At 43.4% G+C, this 24856-nt stretch overlaps 1 protein-coding gene across 11 annotated transcripts; it reads right to left on the reverse strand.

The window, feature by feature from the left end:
• Nucleotides 1-4997: 4997 nt before the first annotated feature.
• SETD9 (SET domain containing 9) lies at nucleotides 4998-19140 on the reverse strand. Of its 11 annotated transcripts, XM_089779381.1 has the most exons (9): nucleotides 18378-18511; nucleotides 16233-16292; nucleotides 15744-15917; nucleotides 14698-14950; nucleotides 11543-11907; nucleotides 9805-9928; nucleotides 7948-8075; nucleotides 7381-7486; nucleotides 4998-5365 (listed from the first exon to the last, which is right to left on the reverse strand). In XM_089779381.1, the coding sequence occupies exons 4-9, from the start codon at nucleotides 14856-14858 to the stop codon at nucleotides 5278-5280; spliced, it is 972 nt and encodes a 323-aa protein (XP_089635507.1). In that variant the 5' UTR covers nucleotides 14859-14950; nucleotides 15744-15917; nucleotides 16233-16292; nucleotides 18378-18511; the 3' UTR covers nucleotides 4998-5277. The 11 variants fall into 11 exon arrangements, with proteins under 11 accessions (XP_089635507.1, XP_075788538.1, XP_089635508.1 ...); XM_075932423.2 differs by lacking the exon at nucleotides 16233-16292 and having other exon boundaries at nucleotides 18378-18498; XM_089779382.1 differs by lacking the exons at nucleotides 14698-14950; nucleotides 15744-15917; nucleotides 16233-16292; nucleotides 18378-18511 and adding exons at nucleotides 18785-18972; nucleotides 19046-19140.
• Nucleotides 19141-24856: the final 5716 nt, after the last annotated feature.

The following is a 24856-nucleotide window of genomic DNA, read 5'->3' on the forward strand; positions in this document are numbered from 1 at the left end:
ATGGTGAAAAGGAGATGCATAGAGCAAGGACTGTATTATGTTTGTTCTGCAGTCATTGCGGATTTCCACCAGACCACCCATTGCAACCGGAAAGAAACGGCATACTCTGTCCTAGCGTGCTTGCTTGCTTGCTTTACTGCTAAAGGAGCCTGGAATGGAAAAGATGAAGTCTTAGGCCAGCCCTATGAAGAGTCTTAATATAAACACGCCAAGCTATCTCTCTTGGGCATCCATATCAGATTCTCCTCTTCCAGTATAGGAGCATTGCTCACTAGCAAGACCAGAACACAGAGTATGGTTTGCACCATTAGCTCTCTTGTATTTAGCAGTACCAACTGCAGCTGTAATGTATGACTTTTGTAACAAATTGAATATCAACAATTGGCCAAAGAAATACTCAAGTAAAACAGATTAAAAACTGAGTGATAACCTAAGAAAAAGATACATATCTCAAATCTTACCACTTTTTTTAATAGGAAGTGCACCTGTAGGACTGACAATTATTATAGAGTTGGGTATAGTAAACGTCCGATAATCCGGCACCTTTAGGACCTAGGTGGTGCCGGATTATCAGATTTGCCGGAGAATCAGGAGGTCTGGTACAGCTGCATGGTTTAACAGCTGGCCAGGACACAATCTCCCTCCCTCTCCCCTGCCCTTTCCATCTCCTCTGTGCTGTAACCTGATCCTCCTCCCCTTTCCCCTTCACTGAAGCAAAATGCTCTTCTCCATACTGTAACACGATCCCACTCCCCCCCACCTTATGCTGGCTGTAACCAGATGGAGCATGTGTGCTGAGCAGAAGGCTTTTTAATCAGCTGGTCAGAAGTGCTTGGCATTTTGATGCCGGAGTATTGGGAGTGCGGAACAGTTGAATGCTGGACTATCGGAGTTTTACTGTACATTGTTCTTTTTTGTATAGCAAATTCTGCTCAAGATATGGAAAAGATCTGAACTAGTCAAATTAATTTTCCTAATGAAGGTTTTGGTATGTCCTTGTAAGGGAAATTATTCACACTGCCTTGGAAGCATTTAATCTTTATATGGATAATTTGAAACTAAGGCGATGTCTACACTCGCGGCTTCTTGTGCAAGTATGGCCATTCTTGTGCAAGAATCTGCAGAGCGTCTACATTGCCCACCCACTCTTGCACAAGGAAATTTACAGTACGGTGTGGTAAGAGAGGGCTTCTTGCGCAAGAGCTATGCTATTTTTTTTAACAGGTGTAAGCCCTCTTGCGCAGGAGGGCAGAGTGGACGCTCGGCAGGGATTTCTTGCACAAGAAAGCCCTATGGCTAAAATGGCCGTTGGAGCTTTCTTATGCAAAAGAACATCCATACTGCCATGGGAGCTCTTGCACAAAGGCACAGTGTGCGCATAGTAGTGTGGACATTTTCTTGCGCAAGACTTCTTGCACAAGAACCCTTGCGCAAGAAGCCACGAGTGTAGACCTAGCCTAAGTGCTTAGAGTTTCTAAAGAATTATTTACTCAATGTAATTCTTCATGTTTGTTAGGCATTGGCCCTAAATATGTTAATTATATACCAGCACTAATACATCATTTTATGTATGTTATGAGTTGATTAAAAGCAGATTGCTATTTGGGAAGAGGACCTTGTTGAACTAGGAAGTGTAATTTAAAATAGTCTTATTTTTTGTCTTTGTACTATTTGTCCTTTATCTACACTACTCATGTACAAGGATTTAGAATTAATTAGCATAAAAATGCTGATTTGAGGGAGTTCCAACTAAAAGTTAATCAGTCATTTTCCTAGATTACAAACCAACAGAGAATGTTCATTGTATTGTTCACAGATTTCAAAGCCAGAAGAACCTCTTGTGATCATCTAGTCTGACCTCCTGTATAATATGGGCCTAAGAACTTCCCCAAAATAATTCTTAAAGAAGATCTTTTTAAAAAACATCCCTTCTTGTTTTAGAAAGTCAGTGATGTAGAATCCTCCAGTGATCCTTGGTAAATTGTTCAAATGGTTAATTAGTCAATTAACCATATCCATTCTGAATTTGTATAGTTTCAACTTCCAGCCATTACATTTTGTTTAGATGTCTGATTTGTTGTCATGCTGGTAATTAAGTTCCTAACAATTCTATATTATCTTCTCCTCTACTACTTATTCTTAAAACAGCAGGATTTACTGAAACAACTGAGATTTTATAAAATAAGAGCCTGTGTTCCTGTGTGTAGCTAAATAATCTAAAAAAACTAACTTGTGTATTCATATTTGAATGTAAAACCATTTCACATATCCCACTTTAGTGCATTCTTATCTCGCTCACACTTCCCCCAAGGTCTGCTTAGCCCAAATACAACCAGTTGCCTAGTTTCCCACCACTTTGATTTACCTACTGGGTATGTCTGGTAGCTCATGCCTGGTATCTCCTATTGCTGGTCTGCTCCCCTCAAAGGATAGTTTTTGGTTCTCTTCCGCTAACCAGCAGGGTGATATTGGCTACCACTGCCTGATCTAATCCAGATCCGAGTGAGGCCTCTTGCTTTCCTCTTATGAAGGAGCAGACTATAACGAAGGTTGGTTAGCTGATTCCTCATTTTCAGCAGCATTATCAAGGAGGAGCTAGTCCCCGTGTATTGTGTTCACACTCTGCAGAATACAGCTGGGGACTTGTAGTCCTAAATTACCTTAACATTCGGAGCTAGTAGTAGTGGAATGAGGAGACTGTTCTGAGTAAAACAGTAGTGGATGCAGCTTCCAGTTTTAAGATGTTACTTTATATGATTTTAAAAGCTATTAACATGCAAGTAACACTATTACAATTAATGGCTTTGGCTTGCATTGCTACTCGGCGATTAAAGATAGCACCTAGTTCTTCTAAAATACCCAGATGAGTAATTTTCATATGACTGTAAACTTTACTTTGTGCTGAACACAAAGAAAGTTACACTAGCCAGAGAGTCTGAGTGCTGCACTGTCTTCTTGAGGATATGAGAGAGAGAAAAAAGCATTGATTACTGTCCTGAGCACCCAGGCTCCTCTTCAGAGGTCAACCACCTCTGCTGCTTACTCTGGTTTCTTTATGGGGTGGCCTTGTACTCAGTAGACTTCTGCTAAGGCAAGGGCCCTTGAAAACAATTTCTGATTCAGTCTCAGACTCACCACCACAGTGTCTCCTGCTGGACACTCTAGGAATCAGCTCTTCAGCTCTGGAGCACCCCCTTTCAGCTGCTGCCATGCCTGCTGTTACCTGTTTGTTAATGTCTCCACCACTTTGTTAGAACCCACATCCCTCTCAGACCGTGATGCCCTCTTCTCTGGGTACCACCTTGCTGCAATGCTCCCACCCTCTGCGCCCTCCCCCTCAGGGGAGCCCCAAACCCCTATGCCCACTTTGCTTCAGTGACCCTACTGCCAGGCTTCATCTAGCCACTACCTCAGGGGCAAACTGCAGTCTGTAATGGCCACTCATCATAGGAAAGGGGTGTGAACCTGCTGCCTCCTACTGCCCTGGTCTCCTCCCTGCAGCCCTAGTAGCCTCAGGCCTTGGAGCCTGCCTTGCTCTGGGTCAGGAAGCCTCTAACTTCCCTCACAGCTAGGTCCATCCTGCTCCACAGCTGGAGCAAGAACGAGTCTTGTTTCTGCCCCTCCAAGAGCCCTTATTTATAGAGCCTCAGCTGGACCCTAACTGGTGCTCTCTGCCTCAGTTGCTGGCTCCACCACTTCAGCCCTCTCACAGGGCTGGGTTTTGACCCTTAAAAGAACAGTGCAGGGCAGATGTGCCCTGTCACAGAAGGGAAGAGAAAATCAAATGGCAAAGAAAGGAAGCAAGTTCCTAGTTTGGCCTCTTAAGAGGAGACTCAACATTGATGGGCACAGCAGACAACCCTGCCTTCTGTTTAGCATTGGTACTGTAGAGGGAAATGGCATGTAAAGGGCTATTTTTACTAATGTGATAATTTCCCAACACATTTTTTTTGAAACACTATTTGAGAATTTTATTTTCATAAACTCTGTATCAGTGATGAACAAACGGTGGCCCACAGAAAGTTCATGGGTAATCTGATTGCAGGCCATGAGACATTTTGTTAACTGTGACACTTACTTGGCCCCGCCTTCCACAGCTCCCAGTGGCCAGGGTTCTCTGCTCCAGGCCAATGGGTGCTGTGGGAGCAGTCACTGCAACTAAAGGGGCCACAGGGGCATGATGGCCACTGCTTCCCGCAATTCCCATTGGTCAGGAACAGACAACAGAGGCCACTGGGAATTGTAGGTGGCCATGCCTGCAGATGGTCACGGTCAGCAAAATGTCTCATGATACCCTGAAGAGCAACATGGGGGGCTACAAGTTGTCCACTGCTCTCTAGAGTTTAGGCAACTAAAAATTTCAAACACTGCTTCAAAGAAATTTGTGTTGGGAAATGATCCCATTAGCAAAAATATTAGACACTTGCTTTTTAAAAGAAAACACATCACTGATATTAGTTCAATTAAGCTGTAGGTCAAAATAGTCTCTCAAAATACATAGCATGTGAATGACTTGCCTCAGAAATGCATGCCAAAAGATACTAATTTTTTTTAAAAGGCAGTAAGAGTAGAATTTATTTTCCAAAACATAACATTCTATTAATATAACTGCACGAGCAATTATGAGAAATTGTGTTGTGCAGCGGATCACATTAGAAACACAGTGTAACAGGGACATTTTACTGGAAGGACATGTTTTGTACAAGTTATGTCCATTATAGATATAGTGTTATGCGGATACAAAATCTGTATCTGAATTTGTATCCACAAAGATGAGCCATGGATACCCACACTGACATCAATGGATACGGATACCAACAGATATAATGTGGATATTCACAAATTTGCAAGGATTTGTATCTGCATCCATATCTGCAAAAATGAGCCATGGATATCTGCAGATTTGCAGGGCTCTAATTATAGCAAGAACAGCAGAATGGGTTAGAGGTTTAAAATGGATCATAGTGATATGCAAATAGACAAAACAGAAGATGAAATAGCATATTCATAAATTAGATTTTAATTTCATGAGCTATTGTGCAGTTAGCTAAAAACCAATTAAATTTGATGAAGCATTAGCATTTGAAAACTAAATGATGTAAACAGCTTCAAACCTACACAACTGTATCAAAATATAAAGTAATATTTACATGAAAATACAGCTTTGTAGCCCATTTTTAATTGACAAACACAGCTCTCCCTTCCACAGAAGGCTGCCAAGTGTACACAATAAATATCTTAATGGCAAATAATTCTTTAATCCATGGTTCCATTGATTCAGTTGACAATGGTGTAGTAATTAGAAAAAAGCTCTTCTCCTTGCTCAATATCTCTGAGTGTGACAAGAACCACACACCTTAAGGGGCTGCAAAACAAGAAAAGCAAGAAGGTTTGCTCATTTATTAAACTGATCATGATAAGATACTAAGAATGGTGATGGTTACATTAATTCTGCGGCTTCTGTTCATACAAAAGAACTGGAAATCCTTTGATAGCGTTAACAACATAGCTGAAATATACATGCCAAATTACAGGCAACACACATGCCCAATTTCAATTTTTATCAATAGAAAAGGCACAGGGAAACACTTACATGGAAGTATAGTCCCTAGCACACAAAGTAGTCAGGCTATAAAACCAAACAAAAGGGATTAGTTGTGATGTGTAAAACGATACTGAAGGAGACAGGGCAGCGGCTATGGCAAGGATGATCAAGGATAGGACATTGCTCTACATATGTCTACCACCAATTGCAGATAAACCTACACTCAGGCAAGTCACAACATCTTGAGAGAATAGTCAGCTAAAGTCCTAGTAGGAATATGAGTAGAATGGTAGCTTTCCCACAAGCCTTAGTTTAGCAATCAATAGTTGCTGTTGTGTTTAACATATCAGCTGGACATAAGTAAACCACAGGCTGAATCCCTGTCCTGTCTACGATAAGAGCCAAGGGCTACGTCTAGACTGGCATTGTTTTCCGCAAATGCTTTTAACGGAAAAGTTTTCCGTTTAAAGCATTTGCAGAAAAGCGCGTCTAGATTGGCACGGACGCTTTTCTGCAAAAGGACTTTTTGCGGAAAAGCATCCGTGCCAATCTAGACGCGCTTTTGCGCAAAAAAGCCCTGATCACCATTTTCACGATTGGGGCTTTTTTGCGCAAAACAAATCTGAGCTGTCTACACTGGCCCTTTTGTGCAAAAGCTTTTGTGCAAAAGGCCTTTTGCCCGAACGGGAGCAGCATAGCATTTCCGCAAGAAGCACTGATTTCAGACAGTAGGAAGTCAGTGTTCTTGCGGAAATTCAAGCAGCCAGTGTAGACAGCTGGCAAGTTTTTCCGCAAAAGCAGTTGCTTCTGGGGAAAAACTTGCCAGTCTAGACATAGCCGAATAGCATTACTGTCATATACAATTTTTCCCTCAACTTTTCAAGAATATGTTCCAATATGATGTGGGATGAGATTTTAAAAGTTACAGAAAGAATCTGGATTTAGGTACTGTAAAAATTAATAGGAATTGGGTAGCCAAATCTCTGCTATAATTTCCAAGTGTAGACAAGTCCTAAGTAGATAAAGTTAAGATAGGTTGGGTCCATTCATTGTGAATTTCCACACTTGTCAAGTATTTGGGTTTCTTCTATGTGCATCTTAAATTTGGGGACAAAAAGCCAAGAAATTCAATAAAGTTACTGTTTACCCTTCTCTGCTTTAAAGTCTTTTGCCTGAGATTAATGATAACAGTTTCCTCTGGGATGCAAACCCCTTACTCCATCCAAAAACAGCATTCTGAAAACAGCTCCACTACCACGTGAAAAGTTTTAGTTGATCCACCTACAACTTCCAAATTCTAGAATCTATTTCAGTCTCAAGATGATGGTGGGTTTTCCAATCAAGAAGCACTCAAGCCATCTGGCCAAGTTAGCAGCAGCTCATTGCATTCACAAAGAGATACTGGAATCTGTTGGAAGTTTTTCATGCTGCTGTGAATTCTCTCAGATTTCCAAAGAACATTTACAGATTCTTAGCAAAGAATAAATTTACAAAATGATGGAATTTCAGTTCATAGCCAGGATTTTGTAACTATCTAGCTACCGGTCAACTGAGGAAGTGGGTCTGGCCCACGAAAGCTCATCATCTAATAAACCATCTTGTTAGTCTTTAAAGTGCTACATTGTCCTGCATTTTTATTCTTTTGTAACTCTAGGGCTGTGTCATAGCTGCTTTTGCGGAAAAACTTGCCAGCTGTCTACACTGGCCACTTGAATTTCCACAAGAACACTGACTTCATACTGTCATACTTCATACTGACTTCATCCCAGCAGGGATGAACTTTGCTCACCTACTTTGGCTTTTTAAATGCTATAAAAATGCACAAATATACTTACGTAGGTATGTCATGGCTATAGGTGATGTTTGGAAGATACTGTTTCAGTTCTATTGGAAAGTATTCAGGCACATCAAACTCTTGATAACAGATGTTGGCGGCCTTATCTGGAAGGGGGTGAATGGAAGGAGACAAAAAAATGTCTTATACAGGACTGAGATATTCATACATATTATATGTGTAAATACAAAATATCCTTCTGAAAAGTACATGCTGTGTTCATTATGGGTGAAATCCATCCCTGTTCTAAGAGCCAGCACAAGACTTACACACTGCATAAGCCCCATTTAAGCCATATTTTGAGCGTTTCAGTGTTGGACAGGCCTTGTGCTGGTTCCTTGTGTTGAAATTTTCAAAGCTGCCCTCACAGATTTGGATACCCGTTTCCCATTGATGACTGGAAATTTCAGCCTGAGAACTTCTATTGCACCAACCATTGTATTTGAAACATCTCTTTGAAATGGCCACTGTTAGATGCAGTGCCATTCTCTAACATCAATTGCCGTTCCCCACCCCCAACAAAAGTCATTTCCACCCTTAAAGACAGCTTGGAGACTAGGAAATCTACCTTCCAACTTACTGTGTGAACAGTTGTTAACATACTGCCCCACTGCCAGAGGATTTTGCACAGTAGGTGTAAGCCAACTGATATCACTCATTTGAAAAGGACCAAGTTGATCCCTCTTGCTGCATGATCTGAAAGGAGTCACAATATTAAAACATAGGTTTATTTTCTTGATGCTTGTTTTGACTGTTATTTCAACTTCTGGAAATGCACAAAAGTTAGCTTACATTACATTTCCCCAACACCATTTGATTGATTCATTAAATTATAAAATTGGTATTCAGTCTAAGGATGTTAAGGACTAGTTGACCCCCTCCACCCTGCTTCTTCTATCAGACAGAGGCAGCAGGGGAAGAGAGGGAAAGAGGGGGTACTTCAAACCGGCAGCACCGCACAGATCCTGTGCCCGGCTCTATGCAGTGCTGCCGCTTTGAAACACCATGGCGGCATTTCAAAGGGGCAGTGCCCTGGGCTCCATGTGGCGCTGCCCCTTTGAAACACCACTGTGGTGTTTGCGTGGAGCCCTGGGTCAGCTGGGGACTTGCCAGCTGATCCCAGATTCCAGTGCAGTGCACAGAGTCTGGGGTCAGCTGGGGAGTCCCCGTGCTCTGCGTGGCTTTTCAAATTGGCAGCACAGCATGGAGCCCAGGGTCAGCAGGGGACATGAGGGTGCTTCCACAAAGAAATGCACAAGATCCCCTACTGGGGACTCTCATACATTTCAAAGCTGGCATGCGAGCCCTGAGCTGCAGCAGAGTTGTGCATTCCTCCTTTGAAATGTACAAGAGCACCTGTTGGGGCTCTTGTACATTTCAAAGGAGCAATGTGGAAGTGCCTATCGACTAGTCAAATAGTAAATTACTTGAAATGTAACATCCTTAATTCAGACAATAGACTTTAAAAAACAGAATATTAAACAATATGCCTGTATTATGAAGGAAGTCAGACCACTTTATCACAGTGGTCCATTCTGGCTTTGGAATCTACAGTTTCTATCAAACCCCAACGAACTAAATCAATTGAATCTACCAGAAAAACTGAAATGTGAGCATTCTTACAACAAGAAAAAATACCTCCAAACTCACCATCCTTAAAAAAAACACGATTACATTTAATTTTCCTTTCAGGCTGTGTGGAGAAAGGCCATACAAGGTCAACCTCAGTCTTGTTCCCAGAATCCAAACTCAATACAAGCAGACTGCCTTTTCAGGTTGTTTCCTGGTTGTTATTGTTAATTCTATTTTGGTTGTGTGACATTTACATTCTGCACAGATGTTGCTGTAAATTGAGTTTCTCTGGAAACTAAAATTTGGCAAAGTGCATGTTAGCCCTTGGGCTATTCAAAGAAAAGACTTACTTTTCTGCAGTCTTGCTTTTATGTGATGTTTTTAAGGGCAAGTTGAAAGAGCTAGGGCTAGATAATATGCCTATTAGGTGCCACAGAGTTCATGCTCCATGACACGCAATGGTTTTCTTTTCTAATCCATCAACCAGATTTAATTAGAAACCTCAAAATATACTTTTAAAACTTTATACTGAATCAGATCTAGATTTAAATGTATTTGCCTCATAAAAATCACAGCTATTAAAGCATCACTTTTCAGCAAAGTGCATCTTCTCAAATTTACAGACTGGCACACGACAATTTGATATGAATATATCACATCCAATAGCTTTCAGCCTCATTACAGAGAAAGACTGACAGCACTGCATTTTATATTATAGTATGTGATACTGTATGGTGAAAAATAAATGAAAGTCTGACAAATCCAATCACTTTTTGATTAGACTTCTTTTGATTAAATAACCATAATACCTTTCAATACACGAACTTAGTTCCCGTTTCTTTTAATTGCTTACCTGTACACTGCTTTTGATATTCCTTTATCATTCCCATCAATAAATACACCATCTATGCATCTAAAAATAAATGGATTGCCAATGGACTGGAAAAAGATGGGCTCATACTTTTGATATACTGTGCCTGTTGTAAGACAGACATGGATATTTTAGAAGGCAATAAATAAAAGTGTCAGAATGGGGTTAGTAGTCAGGAACCAACCTCCCAGACAGAGGCCAAAGGGGTGAGAAGATTAGTTTTTCTTCAGTTCGTGAATTGCCATTAATAATTTCGAAAGAGCACACAGAACTGTACTGATCTGATATTTCCACAGTCCAGCAGTTGCCCAGTCTAGGTATATCTGTGCCACCATCTTAGAGCTTGCTCCTATTTGCCTAGGGAGGTTGTGGAATCTCCATCCTTAGAGATATAAGAGCATGGTTACATAAACATGTGTCAGGGATGATCTAGATGGTGCTTAGTCCTGCTGTGAGCGCAGGGGACTGGACATGATGACCTCTTGAGGTCCCTTCCAGTTCTAGTATTCTATGATTCTAACTAAAGGCAAACAGCTATGGTCCCTTTAGGCCAGGGCCATAAACTGAGACACAGAACAGATGTAGCCCATGCATGTCGTCATCCTGCCCTGCTCCCCTTCACTGTATCTCCACTGGGGGGAGCAGTTAGCTATGGAATTGACCAGGTGAAAATTCTCCTACAGCAGGGTAATTCTCAAGTTAGCCAGCTAGGTCCAGATTCCATGACCAGAGAAGCACAAATGGCCATCAGAGATGAAAATTTAGGATGATGTTTCTAAATGACAACTCAAGCTCATCCTGGGATTTGATTATTGCTTTCTGCTTCTTACATCACCAACTGCAATACATTTTTAACTGGTAATTTTGTTGAAACTGAATTCTGTTCTGCTGTGAGCATCATCTCCTACATCTGTACTGGGTAAAAGAACTAATGAAACTCCCAGATACAAAGAGTTGAAGTAAAGTAAGAAGTGCCATTTTTTCATAATCACTTTTTGGAGTATAGTGTCAGTAGGCAGGAATTTTTTTCCCCTCTATTCTGGTCTTTTTCTTTCTTTTCCTGTACTTTCTACTTTCATGGGATGTTAATGGTTAACTGGTTAACCAGTAAGCCTCATTCTTCATGGGTGGGGCTTACTAGTTACAGTTTACCAGTGGGAGCTGGAGCAGCCCCCGAACCTCCAGGAGAGTTCCCCCAAACCCATTTAAACACTTAACTGGTTAAACTTAACATTTAATGAATTACTTAAATGGGATTTTATATTCCTAATATATAATTTTGTGCTGTGAAAGTGTTCTGTACGCTACCCACTGATATCTATAGAGATTAATAGACTCATTCCTGCAAACACTTATGCACATGAACAAAATATGAACATTAAATGGTCATTGAATTGCATGGGATTTCTTCTTATGCATAAAATAACTCATTGTACATTAGTGTTTACAGAATCAGTGACAAATTTTCTACCATTTCAAACCAGATCTTGGGTACTCAGAGAACATTAAATATATATATATATTTCTTATCACAAAAGATCTCCTGATCAGTTTACACATGGAAATACCTTTACAAATTTTAACCTGTGATTTTAGAAGGGTATCAAAGTTAAAATGCTAAAAGTTAAGATTGGGATACCAATTCAGTCATGCAATCAGTAACCACTTAGGTAGAAACCATGTTTAACTTATTTGGAAAAATGACAAAGCAGTTCATTACCAGGATACATAGATACTACTGTCCCTTTTGGCACAAACCCATTGGTAACAAAAACTCCTGTTCCAGCAGAAATCAGTGAACTCCGATCTCGAGTAATACTGAACCCTAATGTATTAAACAGAACTTCTTCAGGATTAAAGGTATTTTGACTTTGATGATTGTAACCAATTGTTTTTGATTTCTTCAACTGAACAGTTAGTAATTCCAGATACTTGGATTTAACTTCTGGAAGTAAGGAAAAGAAGTCCATTTGTCTATTAAAATCATTTATGAACAGAGCTTTAAAGAGTTTCAGTAGTGTTTCAAGGACATCTTCATCGGAGATAGTTTTGTCTTTGGACTCTTCTGGTACATACCGGATGGTCCTGTGGCGGAAGAGAAAATATATTCCAACATCAAGTTTTCCTAGAAGAACTGGTAGCTAGAAGTTTTATGGAAAAAATAAGCACTTAATTGCTTTTTTATGGTATATGGCTGAAACATGAAATACAAAAGGATATTCTTTAATACATATGCACTAGGGATGTAATATTGTCGATTAACTGATACACAAAAGTGTATTAGTTAATGCTATAGACTACATGCATCCCCGCACTTGCCAGTAGTTTTTTTAGTAGGGTGGCCTGCTAAAGGTTGCTCATTGGCTCATTCCTGACTTGCACCAGGTCCAGGACCTACCCCTTCTGTGGCTCTGCATTTAAAGTGTATTAGGAGCCAGGTGGGCAGGCACCACGGCTCAGTTCCGGCTTGTGCTGGGTCCAGGAGCTCAGACCTGCCCCTGGACAGGGGCTGCTGCCACCTCGCATCACTGTATGCTCACACTTTGAATACTATATGCAGATTTGGTCAACCCCTCTAAAAAAAGATATATTGTATTTGGAAAAGGTACAGAAAGGGCAAGACAAATTATTAAGGGGTAAAGAATACCTTCCCTATGAGGAGAGATTAACAAGACTGGGATTTTTCAGATTGGAAAATAAATGACTAAAAGGGTGAGGGGATATGTTAGAGGTCTAGAAAATAATGGTGTGGAAAAATAAAATAAGGAAATGTTATTTATTCCTTCACTAACATAACACAAGAAGCTGACCCAATTAAATTTATAGGCAGCAGATGTAAACAAAACAAATTATTTTTTCACAATCAACTTGTGGAACTCTTTGCCAGGCGATGGTGAAAAAACCCAAAGTATAACAGAATTCCAATAAGAACAAGGGGGCTATGTCTACATTGGCAAGATTTTGCGCAAATACTTTTAACGCAGGAGTTTTTGCATTAAAGTATTTGCGCAAAAGCATCCATGCCAGTCTCTTGCACAAGAAAGCTTTAATGGCCATTTTAGCCATCGGGCTTTCTTGCACAATAAATTAATGTTGCCTGTCTACACTGACCTCTTGCGCAAGAACACTTGTGCAAGAGGGCTTATTCCTGAGCGGGAGCGTCATAGTTCTTGCGCAAGCAGCACTGATTTCATACATTAGAATGTCAGTGTTCTTGCGCAAGAACTCGCAGCCAGTGTAGACAGGTGGCAAGTTTTTGCGCAAAAGCATCCACTTTTGTGCAAAATCTTGCCAATATAGAAACAGCCAGTAAGTTCAAGGAGGACAGATCCATTAATGGCTACTACCCAGAATGTGCAGGGATGGGCCCAGAAGCTAGGAATGGGCAACAGGGGATAGGTATGTCTACATGTAGTCGACTATACAATTAACCGTTATCAGTTAATCTTCTTGACTACAAGCATTTCTCTCCCCCTTTTGCTGCCTCTATCAGCAGCCTCTATCCCAACAAGGGGGGAGGGGGAGCCAGCTTAAAAGCCAGTTTGCCCCAGCATAGACTCTGCAGTATCGCGTGCCTCCTCCTGTGCTGCTGCCTATATCAGAGACAGCGGGAGGAGGCGGGGGGGAGGGGGGAGGAGGCGCCAGAGGAGGCTGTCACAAAGCAGTCTTCGTCTGTGGCAGCCTGAGCATCCAATAGCCAGTAGGGTTGCCAGGTGTCTGGTATTGGCTTGGACAGTCCGGTATTTTCGCCTCCTGTCGGGTAAAAAAATTCAGAAAATACCAGACACGTAAAATGTCTGGTATTTACTGATTTTTTTTCCCTGCCAGGAGGTGAAAATACCAGACACCTGGCGACCCTACACACACTCAGCAACCGGGCCCAGCCCCTGGATCCTCTGCTTACCTGGTTCCACAGGGGCACTATCTTCTGGCTCAGATCAGGTAACAAGATGGCCACCAGCAAAAAGCCTCAAAGGTTTTTCTTAAAGTGGCCATGCTGTTTTATTTTTTAGCTTAATAACTCTCGGGGTCCCTTTGGTCTCCCCCCACCCCCCACCCACTTTTTATTCCTCAACAGAATTTTCCCCTGGTGTTTGTTTGGGTTTTTTTGGGGGGGTTGGTATTTTTGATTAAACCATCTGGCAACCCTAGTAGCCAGAGGCTGCTTTGTGAGATCAACTCCCTGCAGACAGGGGCTGCTACCACCCTGCGCTGCTGCCTCTATATCAGAGGCAGCAGCGGCGGCAGGCAGCTGGTCTATGAGTAAGAGCTGGCTTTGAAACTGTCTCCCCTGGTGGACTAGCTCCCAGAGACAGCAGCACAGAGTGGAAGGGGGCTTCCTGGGAGTGGTATGAAATGGTTTTCTTTTCTAATCCATCATGCGGTTACACAACTATTCAATAACCCCATATCTAACATCCCTAACAGGGGATGGATCATGATGATTACCTCTTCTGTTTATTCCTTCTGAAGCACCTGACATTGGCCACTTTTGGAAGACAGAATACTGGACTCTAAGGACCTTTGGTCTAACCCAGTATTCTGATGTTCCTATATAGAGCTGAAATTTATCTGCCACCCTGCTGTAACCCACTAGACCCCACTCTTGTTCCAGAGCTGAGCTAGAGTCCAGGAATTCTGACGGAGTCTGCCTCTCTCCACAGAGTTAGTAACAAAGTATGAATATAAATTAAATTTTTAAGGCTAAATAGTGTTTCTTACGTGACTTGCCACAAGATGTCAGAATATGTTAGTCTTAGAGCTGACTGGATTTAATGTTTATTTAATTTTCTTTCTTTTATATGGGAATTAGATACAGTGCTCCTATCAGCTAACTGCTAAGTTGTCTGCCAAAAAAGTAGAATCTTCCAGTACCTTGACAGCCTCTGGATAAAGATGATGTGTATGTGTGTGGGAGGGTTGGCGGGGGAAGGAGTGTCCCCATTTGGTGTTTGGCTTGTACGGAACATGCTCAGTAACACTGCTGAAGCCTGTGTTCTCAGTCTGGCCCCAAGCTCTCCCTCTCTCTCCATCATGGCGTGCACAGGTCAGCCGCCCCGCCATCTGAAATGGCGCCCGTCTGCTACTCTTTCATATCACCCCAGCAGGATGCAATCCGCTTCCAGAACTGTGCAAAAAAGAAGACCCTCATGGGAGTACTCAGCTCTTCAACGGTCTGGCTAGCAGACTCCTTCCTTCCCCCATTGCTGCTTGCTGAGCTGGCACTCTGGGAAAGCCCAAGACCCTCTGGCACAGAGACCTGGCCAGGAAGAGCTGAACGCCGCATATGCCAAAGCTCCACACAGAATTAGAATGAGGCAGACTGCTCCTCAGCTAAGCTCTCAGGTCGTGGAGGGCAGGAGAGCGATATCAAGCCTGCTTGTGCTCCAAACCTTCAAGTGCCACAGCAGTCTTCCCCCCTCCCCCAGGCAGGGGCTTGGCACTCTCCTCACCTGTCTACCCCCAGGTCCTGCTCCCCAGGGAGCACAGAGCTGCTCCATCCCTAGTCAGCCTCCCTGCTGAGCCATCTCTCTGGCCTGGTTTGCTAAAGCTCCTGCAGTCAGATTTCCTGGGCCCTGATTCACAAGGATGCCTTAGGGCTTAACTGCTTCCTGTCTGTGCTGTACCAGGGGGACAGGAAGAGGCTGTGTTATGTTGGTGGCCAGCAGCAGCTTGAAAGTATTAGCTGCCTTTCAATGCTGTTCAGGTAGGCAGGGACAAGCTACTTTCAGCTACCCATGTGGGGTGGGGAGGAGGAGAGATTAATTCTGCAAAGATATGGGCTAGGTCATATTGCCTCTACTCCTTCTCCGCTGGTCAGGAGGTCCCCACTTTATGACGGCCCAATTTACGATCCCCTGCACTTGCAACATTTTCCGTAAGTGCGGAAGGGGCTGAAATCCCCCGACTTATGTCCTCACCTCCACATTTATGATGGCGTACGACACCTTTTGAAAATGCGGGCTCGAGTTACGACGCCCCCGACTTGTGACGCTATTCCCGGAACCGATCGCGTCGCCAGTCGGGGACAGCCTGTAGCTGGAAGCAGTGATGAAAGGCTGTTGCCGCATTCCACTGTGAACCCTGACAGATATCTGGGGAGAGGGCATATAGATCTGTGTACCTCAACACACTACATTAGGAAGATATGGCACCAGGTAGCAGGAGAGATGAGTCTGTTTCAGGGACCCAGTCGGGCATGAAAAGCAGAGAGCACGAGGCAGGGAGACAGGTTAGTGGTTCCCCCTGTGTGAGAAGAGGTTTTCAAGGTTGCTCCCCACTGTGGCACTCTGAGTGAAGAAGGTGGGGGCCTGCAAGAGACCTTAAATACTATAGGCTTTTGCCACATTTCCTGGCCTTGGGAGGTAGCTGCCACCATCAAATATAAAAACAAACACACACACACTCACCCCTTTTTAAACTCAGGAGGCAGCATTTGAACTTCTTCCAGTGGGGCACCTCCCAAAGCTCTTTTACCACAAGAGAACTTGAATTAAAACAAAACAAACAAACAAAAAACAACTCCCCTCCCCCTGCAATCTCTGATAGCTGACCTTTCAGTCTAGGCATGCATACATAGATTTCCTGCTATATTTCAGGACACAAGAATCAAATCAACACCTTAAAAAGATGATTTTATTAACAAAAACCAAAAAAGATATCCTTAATAAAGCATACTTGGTTGCTAGGTGTTACAGAGAGGTGTTAATAAAAATATTAAAACAGAGAAAAATGATATCTTGGGTGTGGCTTATTTTAGGCTGAGAGAACACTTATAATTGATTACAGGAAAATTCTAAATTTCATACTTGCTATTCTCATACCTTTGCAAAAGAAGGCAGAAAGTAAGATAAGAATGTAGATTCTTAAGCTTCTAGTTGCCCACTTTATTCAGAATTGGATTCTGTAATACGTAAGGTCAATGACACCGCTTTAAAGTTACAATTTTGGCTAAATTAAGACATCCTGCATAAGTACACAAGCCTAGGAGTGACTAATGCCATGATTCATTAGAAGACCTCCTCTGAGATCACTAAATGGCAAAAATTTGGATTGAGACACTTATTAGTTCCACCACAGAATCAATTTAATGTTCTATTCACTGCAGGGTTTCCATTGTTTATTACAGAAATTAGAGACAGAAAAGGCCTGTTTGCCCATCTAATCCAAACTCCCACCAATGCAGAATTGTTCCCTACAGCATATGTTAAAATGTCTTCTTCATTTTAGATTTAATGGTGCAAACAACAAAGCTACCACTTCCCTTGGAAGACTATTACACAGTCCAATATTGTACCTCTTGGAAGTATATTCCTTAATTTATAAAATGTGTAGGGGACACAGGGAGACTAGGGTAAGATGTAGATCTTAGAGCAGCAGACTGACTAAATAGTATGTAGCAATATTGTCAGTCAACAGCGTGTTTAAGCAAACAGAAAAATACACAGAAGAAAGGAAAATAACATAACTTAGTGCATTGAACTTGTGGCTCAGGGGACAGATAATTTAGCCATCAGTAAAATCATGTCATTCTCATATAAAAAGACAAATAACTTTTCAAAAGCACCTACACAGCATTGCCAACTGGGAGATGGGTGAGATGGACAGCTGTCCTGAAACCCAGCAATTCAAAAAGGGCCCAGAGCCCCAGGTCACCCCCCAGTAGCAGCAGCAGCAGCCAGATCCCCAGGCCCTTTAAATAGCTACAGAAGCCCTGTGTGGCAGAGTCTAGGCAGCCCTAAGGGAGGCTAGCCCCCTACCCTGCCCCTTCCACTTGAGGACCATCTGGGAGGGCTCAGAGCTGAGCCCTGCCCTCCCCACCCAGGGCACGACTAAGGCTGTTGCCAGTCCTGAACCAAAGTGACTTTGGAGGCCAAATCTCATTTTAAAAAGTGGTTGTGAGCACTTAAGAACCTAAGGCCCCTAAGTCACTTTACAAGAGACTTGAGCTTCTAAATCACTTAAATACTTGTTACTCCAAGCTTCTGGTTGGATCAATGGGCAAGCATCAAGAACTTGTCTTGTATAGTCCTGAAAACGCAGGGCTGCTGTATTCTGAAACGCTAATACAGGAAGAGAACCGTGTGAAACCTTGCTCCTATTACAGTCAAAGGAAATGTTGCCCCTGATTTCAATGGGGCAGGATTTCAGCCTCCGATTACTTAGCTTCGTATTTGTGACAGCGTAAAACCCCCTCTCCTTGCAGTTCACCCCGGTCACCCCTGCAGCACGGTAGGCGGGGGCGCCCGCAGTGCCATGTCCCCCTGCTGCTCACCCCTGCCTACGAGAACGAAGCCAGCCCTTGCACAGGCAACACCCCACGTTTGCTGCTGCCTGGGGTGACTTGTTTCTGCAACTTTGTGCGAGAGAATAGTTGAACCGCGCTTAACGCATGGCCGCCGGGGGGGGGGGGAGGGGAATGTGATGCATTAACATACAAACACCCCTCCCCCCGCGCCACGGCCCCTCACTCCCGGGGCGCTGGGCCTGGTTGCGTAGGAGGGTCCCCCGGCTCAGCCAGCCCCAGGCAAGACTGCAGGGCCCAGGCCCCTCACCTGCGCTTGTGACGGAGGTGGAGCGCGATCCAGGGCACGAAGCGGTATCTGTAGGACGCCCAGCGCCGCAGCAGGGCCCGCAGCATGGCGGCCCCGCCAGCGCAGGACCGCCCCTTCCCTCCCGAGCTGGGCCGGGCCCGGGCGTCCCATAGGACTCTCATGCTTGGCGGGGGCTCGCGGCAGGCCCGCCCCACATGGCGCCCAAGCACTGCCCCCCTTCCAGCGCGGGGGGAGGGGGAGAGGTGTCCCCTAGGAGCCGCTGAGCCACCCCTCTAGCAGAGTCCGGACTTGGCGCTGATTAACAGCGGGTGCCCGGCAGCACGGAAGGCGATGCTGCGGCCAGACTCCCCCATGGCGCGTCCCATGGCTGGTGGCCGTTAAACTGCCGCTTGAGCTCAACGACCCACCAACGCGGATTCCACCTGGGCCCAGCCGGGCAGCGTGTTTGTAGCGAGCTGCTCCCTTGCATCGTAGGGGACTGCTCCTGGAAGACAGCGCTGCCGGCGGGACTGTAGGCTCTTCAGCCCTGCCTCAGAGGGACCTCACAATACAACGTGGCAGCTTCAGCATTTTGGATCCCAGACAAGACTTCTTCCTAGAATTGTCCTGATAATTAGTTGTGGTGGTGGGTTGGTGAGGGGTCATTACCGTCTGGAGCGGGGATTTACCATTGGGCAGTGCTTCCCGGCCTTCTGTGTCCCAGCGTTCAGGGCAGTTCTTGTGTCGGACTTTCTGTTCTACATTCTGTATCTTAATGGAGTGACACTGGGGAGGGGAGGGTTTTGATTTCTACTCCGATCAGAGCGCTTAGTGAATAGTGTTATAAGACTGTTCAAACGACTCCAAGAAATACTTTAAAAATAATCTTAAATTGCTATTCAGATATGGCAAAATAATTTTATTTAGTTCACATGTACCTAATCATCTAGCCAAGTGATGGCATCTTTTCCATCTAGACCACTGCTGAACCTCATCAAGCATTCATTGATAATGTCCATCATCATCTCTGTTGTGCTGTCACAGACTGTCATCAAGGCCCCAATGATACTGGTTGACTGCAGAGAGTCATTGCCTGGTCTGGAACCTGTTCAATAGGTACCATTGGTGACAGGGTAGATCCAAACCGGGTGGGCAGATTGTGGGGTCAACAATACCTTGGTTGAGGAGAACATATCCATTCCTCTTGCCAGAATGTTTCCTACCTAACATCCTGGTATGGCAAATGAGACCATAATGGGCAATATGACAGCAAATGTGCAGTTGTCAATTTAAAAAGGTCACTAAGCAGTTGCAGGCTTATGTTGGTGCATATTTTCTCCAGACATGACGAGGAGCAATTTTGTTTAGAAATGGAAGCCACAGGAGTGGAGTCAGATGCAGGATGCCAGAGATGATGCGCAAAGCAGCATGTAACTGTTTGTCCATCAGTTTGGTGTGTGACAATTGATTCCCTGCTGGTGTGCAGTATTCCCCCACCAAATACACGGTGGCAAGAGCTGACATCTGCAGGGTTAGAGCAGATGCACCCCAGGACAATCACCAATCGTCCTGAAATCGAGTCATACTCCCGTTCGGTACATCATTTCTGGAAAAGCGAATAACGGAAGAGTGAGTCATCCACGTTTGGCGCAGTGGACCCTCACTCTAATGAACCACGACATCGTGGTGGAACCAACGAAAACGCAATCACTGGTTCCTGCCATTTTGTGTCAACCACTTAGGCCGGAAGATTTACGTGTGTCCAATACCGGAAGAAGCCACGTCCACTATTAAGTCACCCTTCGTACTGATGTCAAAATACGAAGAAGTCCGGAAGACGACTCCTCAAAATATCTGGGTCGTGGATGGAAGTTGCTATCGAAATAATGGACAAGTCATCACAGGTGCCGCTGCACTGCATGTGGCATCTGGAAGGACGAGTGAGCCTTCCTTCCGCGCAGGCTGCTGAAGTAATTGCTATTATTTTGGCTTTAGAAAATGCTAATGATCAGGACCTCACCATATGTACAGACTCTGATTGGGTATTAAGATCCTTCATCGATTGGATGACTGTGTGGAAACAGCGTAATATGTGTACCACCGACAATCGTCCTGTCATCTATGCCCAATTACTAAATTATGCATGGAGTCTTGCAGAAAATCGGAAAGGAAAAACTTTCCTTTTTAAGGTGAGAGCCCACCAAAAAGATCATAAAGAAATCTCGGTGTTAAATAATGCAGTAGATCAATTGGCAAAACAAGCAGCCACACTATCATCAAATATGACTTGGCAACTCCCAGCGGCGTATGAAGAAAAGATTGATGCCGTAACAAACCAGACGACATTAAAGGATTCAGTGGACATAGTTAAACTGCAAGAGAAAGACCGAGAAGTGATGCAGTTGTTAGAACAGAGCCAGTATAAGGACTATGTAATAACGAAGCATGTAAATGGGCCGATCATGGCACAAGAGATGGTGTCCGACCAACAAGCAGGGAATCCATTACTGATAATGCCTGCCATCCTGCGCCAAGAACTAATTGAACTAGCACATGCGCAAGGTCACTTTGGAGTAGAAAAGACCGTTAGTAGGATCAAGAGTGTCGCTTGGTGGCCTCGACTACGGGCAGATGTGGAACATTGTATTAATAATTGTTTGCAGTGTGCCCAAAATAACCCGAAGGCACATAACAGAATTCCACTAAAACACTAAGTAATTACTGGACCATGGCAAAGATTACAGATTGATTTTATTGGCCCTTTGCCAAGGACAAGCGGTGGTAATGAACACTGCCTAGTCATTGTAGACTCTTTTACCAAGTGGATAGAGGCTATTCCAACACGAAATTGCACCGCAAAGACCACTGCTCGCGTGCTCTTAAATGAGGTCTTTTCGAGATATGGGTTGCCCTCTATCATTGATAGTGACCAAGGATCTCATTTCACTGCAGAGATCACTAAACAACTCTGTGTTGCTTTAGGAATTAAACAGCTGTTCCATATTGCAGGCCACCCACAGTCATCTGGGCTGGTTGAACGAACAAATCGGACGTTGAAAACTGCATTAAGAAAAGTTGTCGAAAAATCCGGCAAACAGTGGGATACGCATCTCCCACTTATACTCATGGCTACTCGATCCACTATGGGATCCGCTGGGTACTCTCCTCATGAAGTACTCTTCGGACGACCTATGAAGACGCCCGAGCTCTGGTGGATCGAAGGAGGGGTGCCTCCTGACGACTTTCAACCAAAAATCAAAGTAGCTGAGTATTTGCAGCAATTGTTGAATAATTTGTCCGACATACAGCACACAGTAGCGCAAACACTAAAGGGCAATATCCAGAAAATGGATAAAAGACTCGCAGGAAATTTTAAGATTCAAGACTGGGAAGTCGGAAGTAAGATCATGTACCGACATTTCAGTGAAAAGAGCCATCCTTTGAGCCCGCGATGGTTGGGTCCGTGTTATATCGTCAACAAAGCTGGACCCACCGTATATCAGGTGGAAATAGTCAGTAGGAAAAGGAAGATCCTTAAATGGTTTCATGTGAGCCAATTAAAAGAATGGAAAGGAAATTAGGAGACGACCTAGACCAGAAGATAGATAGTTAGGAGGGTGCAACATCTGCAAGAAAACAAGATCATTAATATATATGTATTATTTTGTCTTATTTAGGAGTGGCACGTCACAATGAGGACATTATTTTATTTGTTAAGTTTAATCCTTACCAGTGTAGTAATAGATAGTAATTCTAGTCCTGTAACAACTAAGTTAAGATCTGGCACTATACGAAAGTTAGAAGAAGGTGACCATGGTCTAGAATGGGTAGACCTAGGCGGACATGTATTTAAACAAAAAGATGGATCGACCATAGGGGCATATCTCCAAGGGTTAACGTTCATGCAAGATGAACTATGGAGATGTCGTGCTGGTGACCGCCCTTTAGGGGAATGGAGTATTCCACGACCGGTGCTAAACACATACGACACAATGGTGCCACAACGATTTGTCTGGACACACTTCCAATCTAAAGATCTGGTGTATAACAGGGAGATAATATCCGCAAAGACGTATAAACCACTGCTTTCAAATAGCCAGCGGTGGGAGATTAAGTTACCAGTATTCCGCAGTCAGTTGGTTACCATCCATGTAGAACAGAATCAGGGGTATTGTCACCTTACTATAAGAAATGAGCTAGAAGGAAATATTTTATTATATTTCGTAATGAGTAAGGATGACACACGGAAAAATTCTTTTAATATCCCTGGGTGGTTAAACATGACTGTGTATACTAGCCCTCTTCGTAAAGAGTGCAGGTGGACATTTAATAATCCCCACCTATGCCTCAATGAATCCATGGCACAACCAGTTTACGAAGGAGAGAGACGGTGCCTCACAAATTGTAAGGTGCTAGTCCCTGAGTGGAAGGGATCTACCTATGTGTACCTGGATGTATTATACCGCCCAATCATAAAAACTGGACGAATAATGTGGGTGATCAAATTCTATCACGATCATTTTGCCACAGAAACGGCACCTGCTACGGTCGTGTCCCCTGAAAAGGTAGTACAATCTGTGCCCATGACATGTGTGGAAAATAAATCACCACAGCGGGTGAGTTCCTTTAAAGCCTTGCCGAGTTGTAAAGGAGATCCGCAACCCGCTAGATATGTCTGCACGGGCATATTCGTCGATAATATAACTGAATCTGGCACTTGGAATGTGCTAGGAATTTTCGGTGCAAAATTCCCGGTTAAAATCTTAGTAGCCGAAGAGCCCGAAAAACACGAAATTGGTCCGTATGTAGTTAAAACCAATATGGCTCGTCAGGTATTAATTGAACCTGAATACCATGTAAAATGGGTACACGTACCGCTTTCATCAAACACGGCTGATATAAATAACCGATGTGAACCTTTTGTAGAGCCGTTGGTACAAGGCTGGTATAAGTGGTTGCAGTCGATCACTATCTCGAACTCACCACCACGTACCAAGAGGGATATTGTCGCCAAGGTTTTAGGTGGAGTTGGTGCTGGCATGGGCGTTGCTTCAGCCATTGATAATGCACGCCTATCCAAAAGTTTAGCCAGACTGACAGCAGGTACCGAAGATCTGGTACACCCCTTAGAAGAATCCCTACTAGGGTTAGACAAGGTGCAGTTAAAATTGACTGATCTACTGCCAAAATGGGCTAATTCACAGGAAGAAGATCACTTGAAAATGTTAACCGGTATGCAAGTGATAATAAACGATACAGCGTTAGCTTTGGCTTGCATTCAGGTGCAAAATATGTTGTTCGATTTATCACGAAGTATCATCCGTGATGCATTAGCAGGCCATCTTCCTGTGGAAATTGCCACCTTGCTAAAGAAAGTGTCAACACCTTTTGAAAGGGAGAACCTAGACCTTTGGAACGTGTTACACTCCGAATATGATCCAAGATATGATGTGCTACACATTGTATTGTTAACAGTTGTGAGTGCACAAAAAGATCTAGTGTACCCAATAGCCACGCTTGGACTGAACGTAAAGGGTTCAGTGATGATGCCAATTATAAATCGAGCTTGGGTACATCAAAGCTCAGACGGCGATTTTGAAATAGTTAACATGCAAGCATGCATGTCTCAAGATCATTTAGGCTATGTATGCACATCTAGTCTATGGACTCAAGGTCATCTCTGCTTAAATGAAGCAGAAGGTGAGTGTAATTATGAGTTACATTTAACCCCTCTCGGTAACAACCGGTCTGTAGTCGTGCAGATTAACCAACATTGTATCTGCATGCGAAGTTTATGTCCCTCGTTCATAGTAAATAAATTTTACAAAGTAGCCATGCCCAAATTAAGTAATTTATGTTTGTGTAAAGTTTTTGAAATACAGGGGTGTGACATTAATGTTAAATTAATAAATGCTGACTACGAGGACATAACAGTACGGTACGCTGTTATTGATACCATGACACCGGTGTCATTAGGGCCAAAGATAGCTGCAATTAAAGCTATGACGAAACATCCCGATCTACAACAGATCATTGCAGACATTAAAAATATCAGTGAAAAGGTACATGTGGTTGTCCAACACTCAGCTGCACAGATTGTACAAGTTGGTAAAAAGATCCACATAAAAGAAACCTTGTGGACTAAGATTTTTGGAGATGTGCTCGGAGACATATCCTCCATTAGTTTAAGATCTATTTTTACCAACCCATTAAGCCTGATCGTTATGTATGTCACCATCCTGACCGTATACACCATATTGTTAACTTGTTACATCTGTTGTCCGTGCCCAAGAGTACGTGAAGAAGTATTTGCATTTACTGCTGCTTAAGATAATGTGATGAACATCTTCGTTTCCCGTCAGACATTCATCAAGGAGGGGAAATGTAAGGCAGGAATGCAAATGTATAATATCTGGATAATGTGAATTGGACCATGGGAACCTCTATGTAGTGTTTGGGGCTGATAATCTTTTAAATGTCAAGGTTAATTTGTTTTGTTT

This window comes from Pelodiscus sinensis, chromosome 6, assembly GCF_052426305.1.
Source record: "Pelodiscus sinensis isolate ZL-2025 chromosome 6, ASM5242630v1, whole genome shotgun sequence".
Classification (NCBI taxonomy): Eukaryota; Metazoa; Chordata; order Testudines; family Trionychidae; genus Pelodiscus; species Pelodiscus sinensis.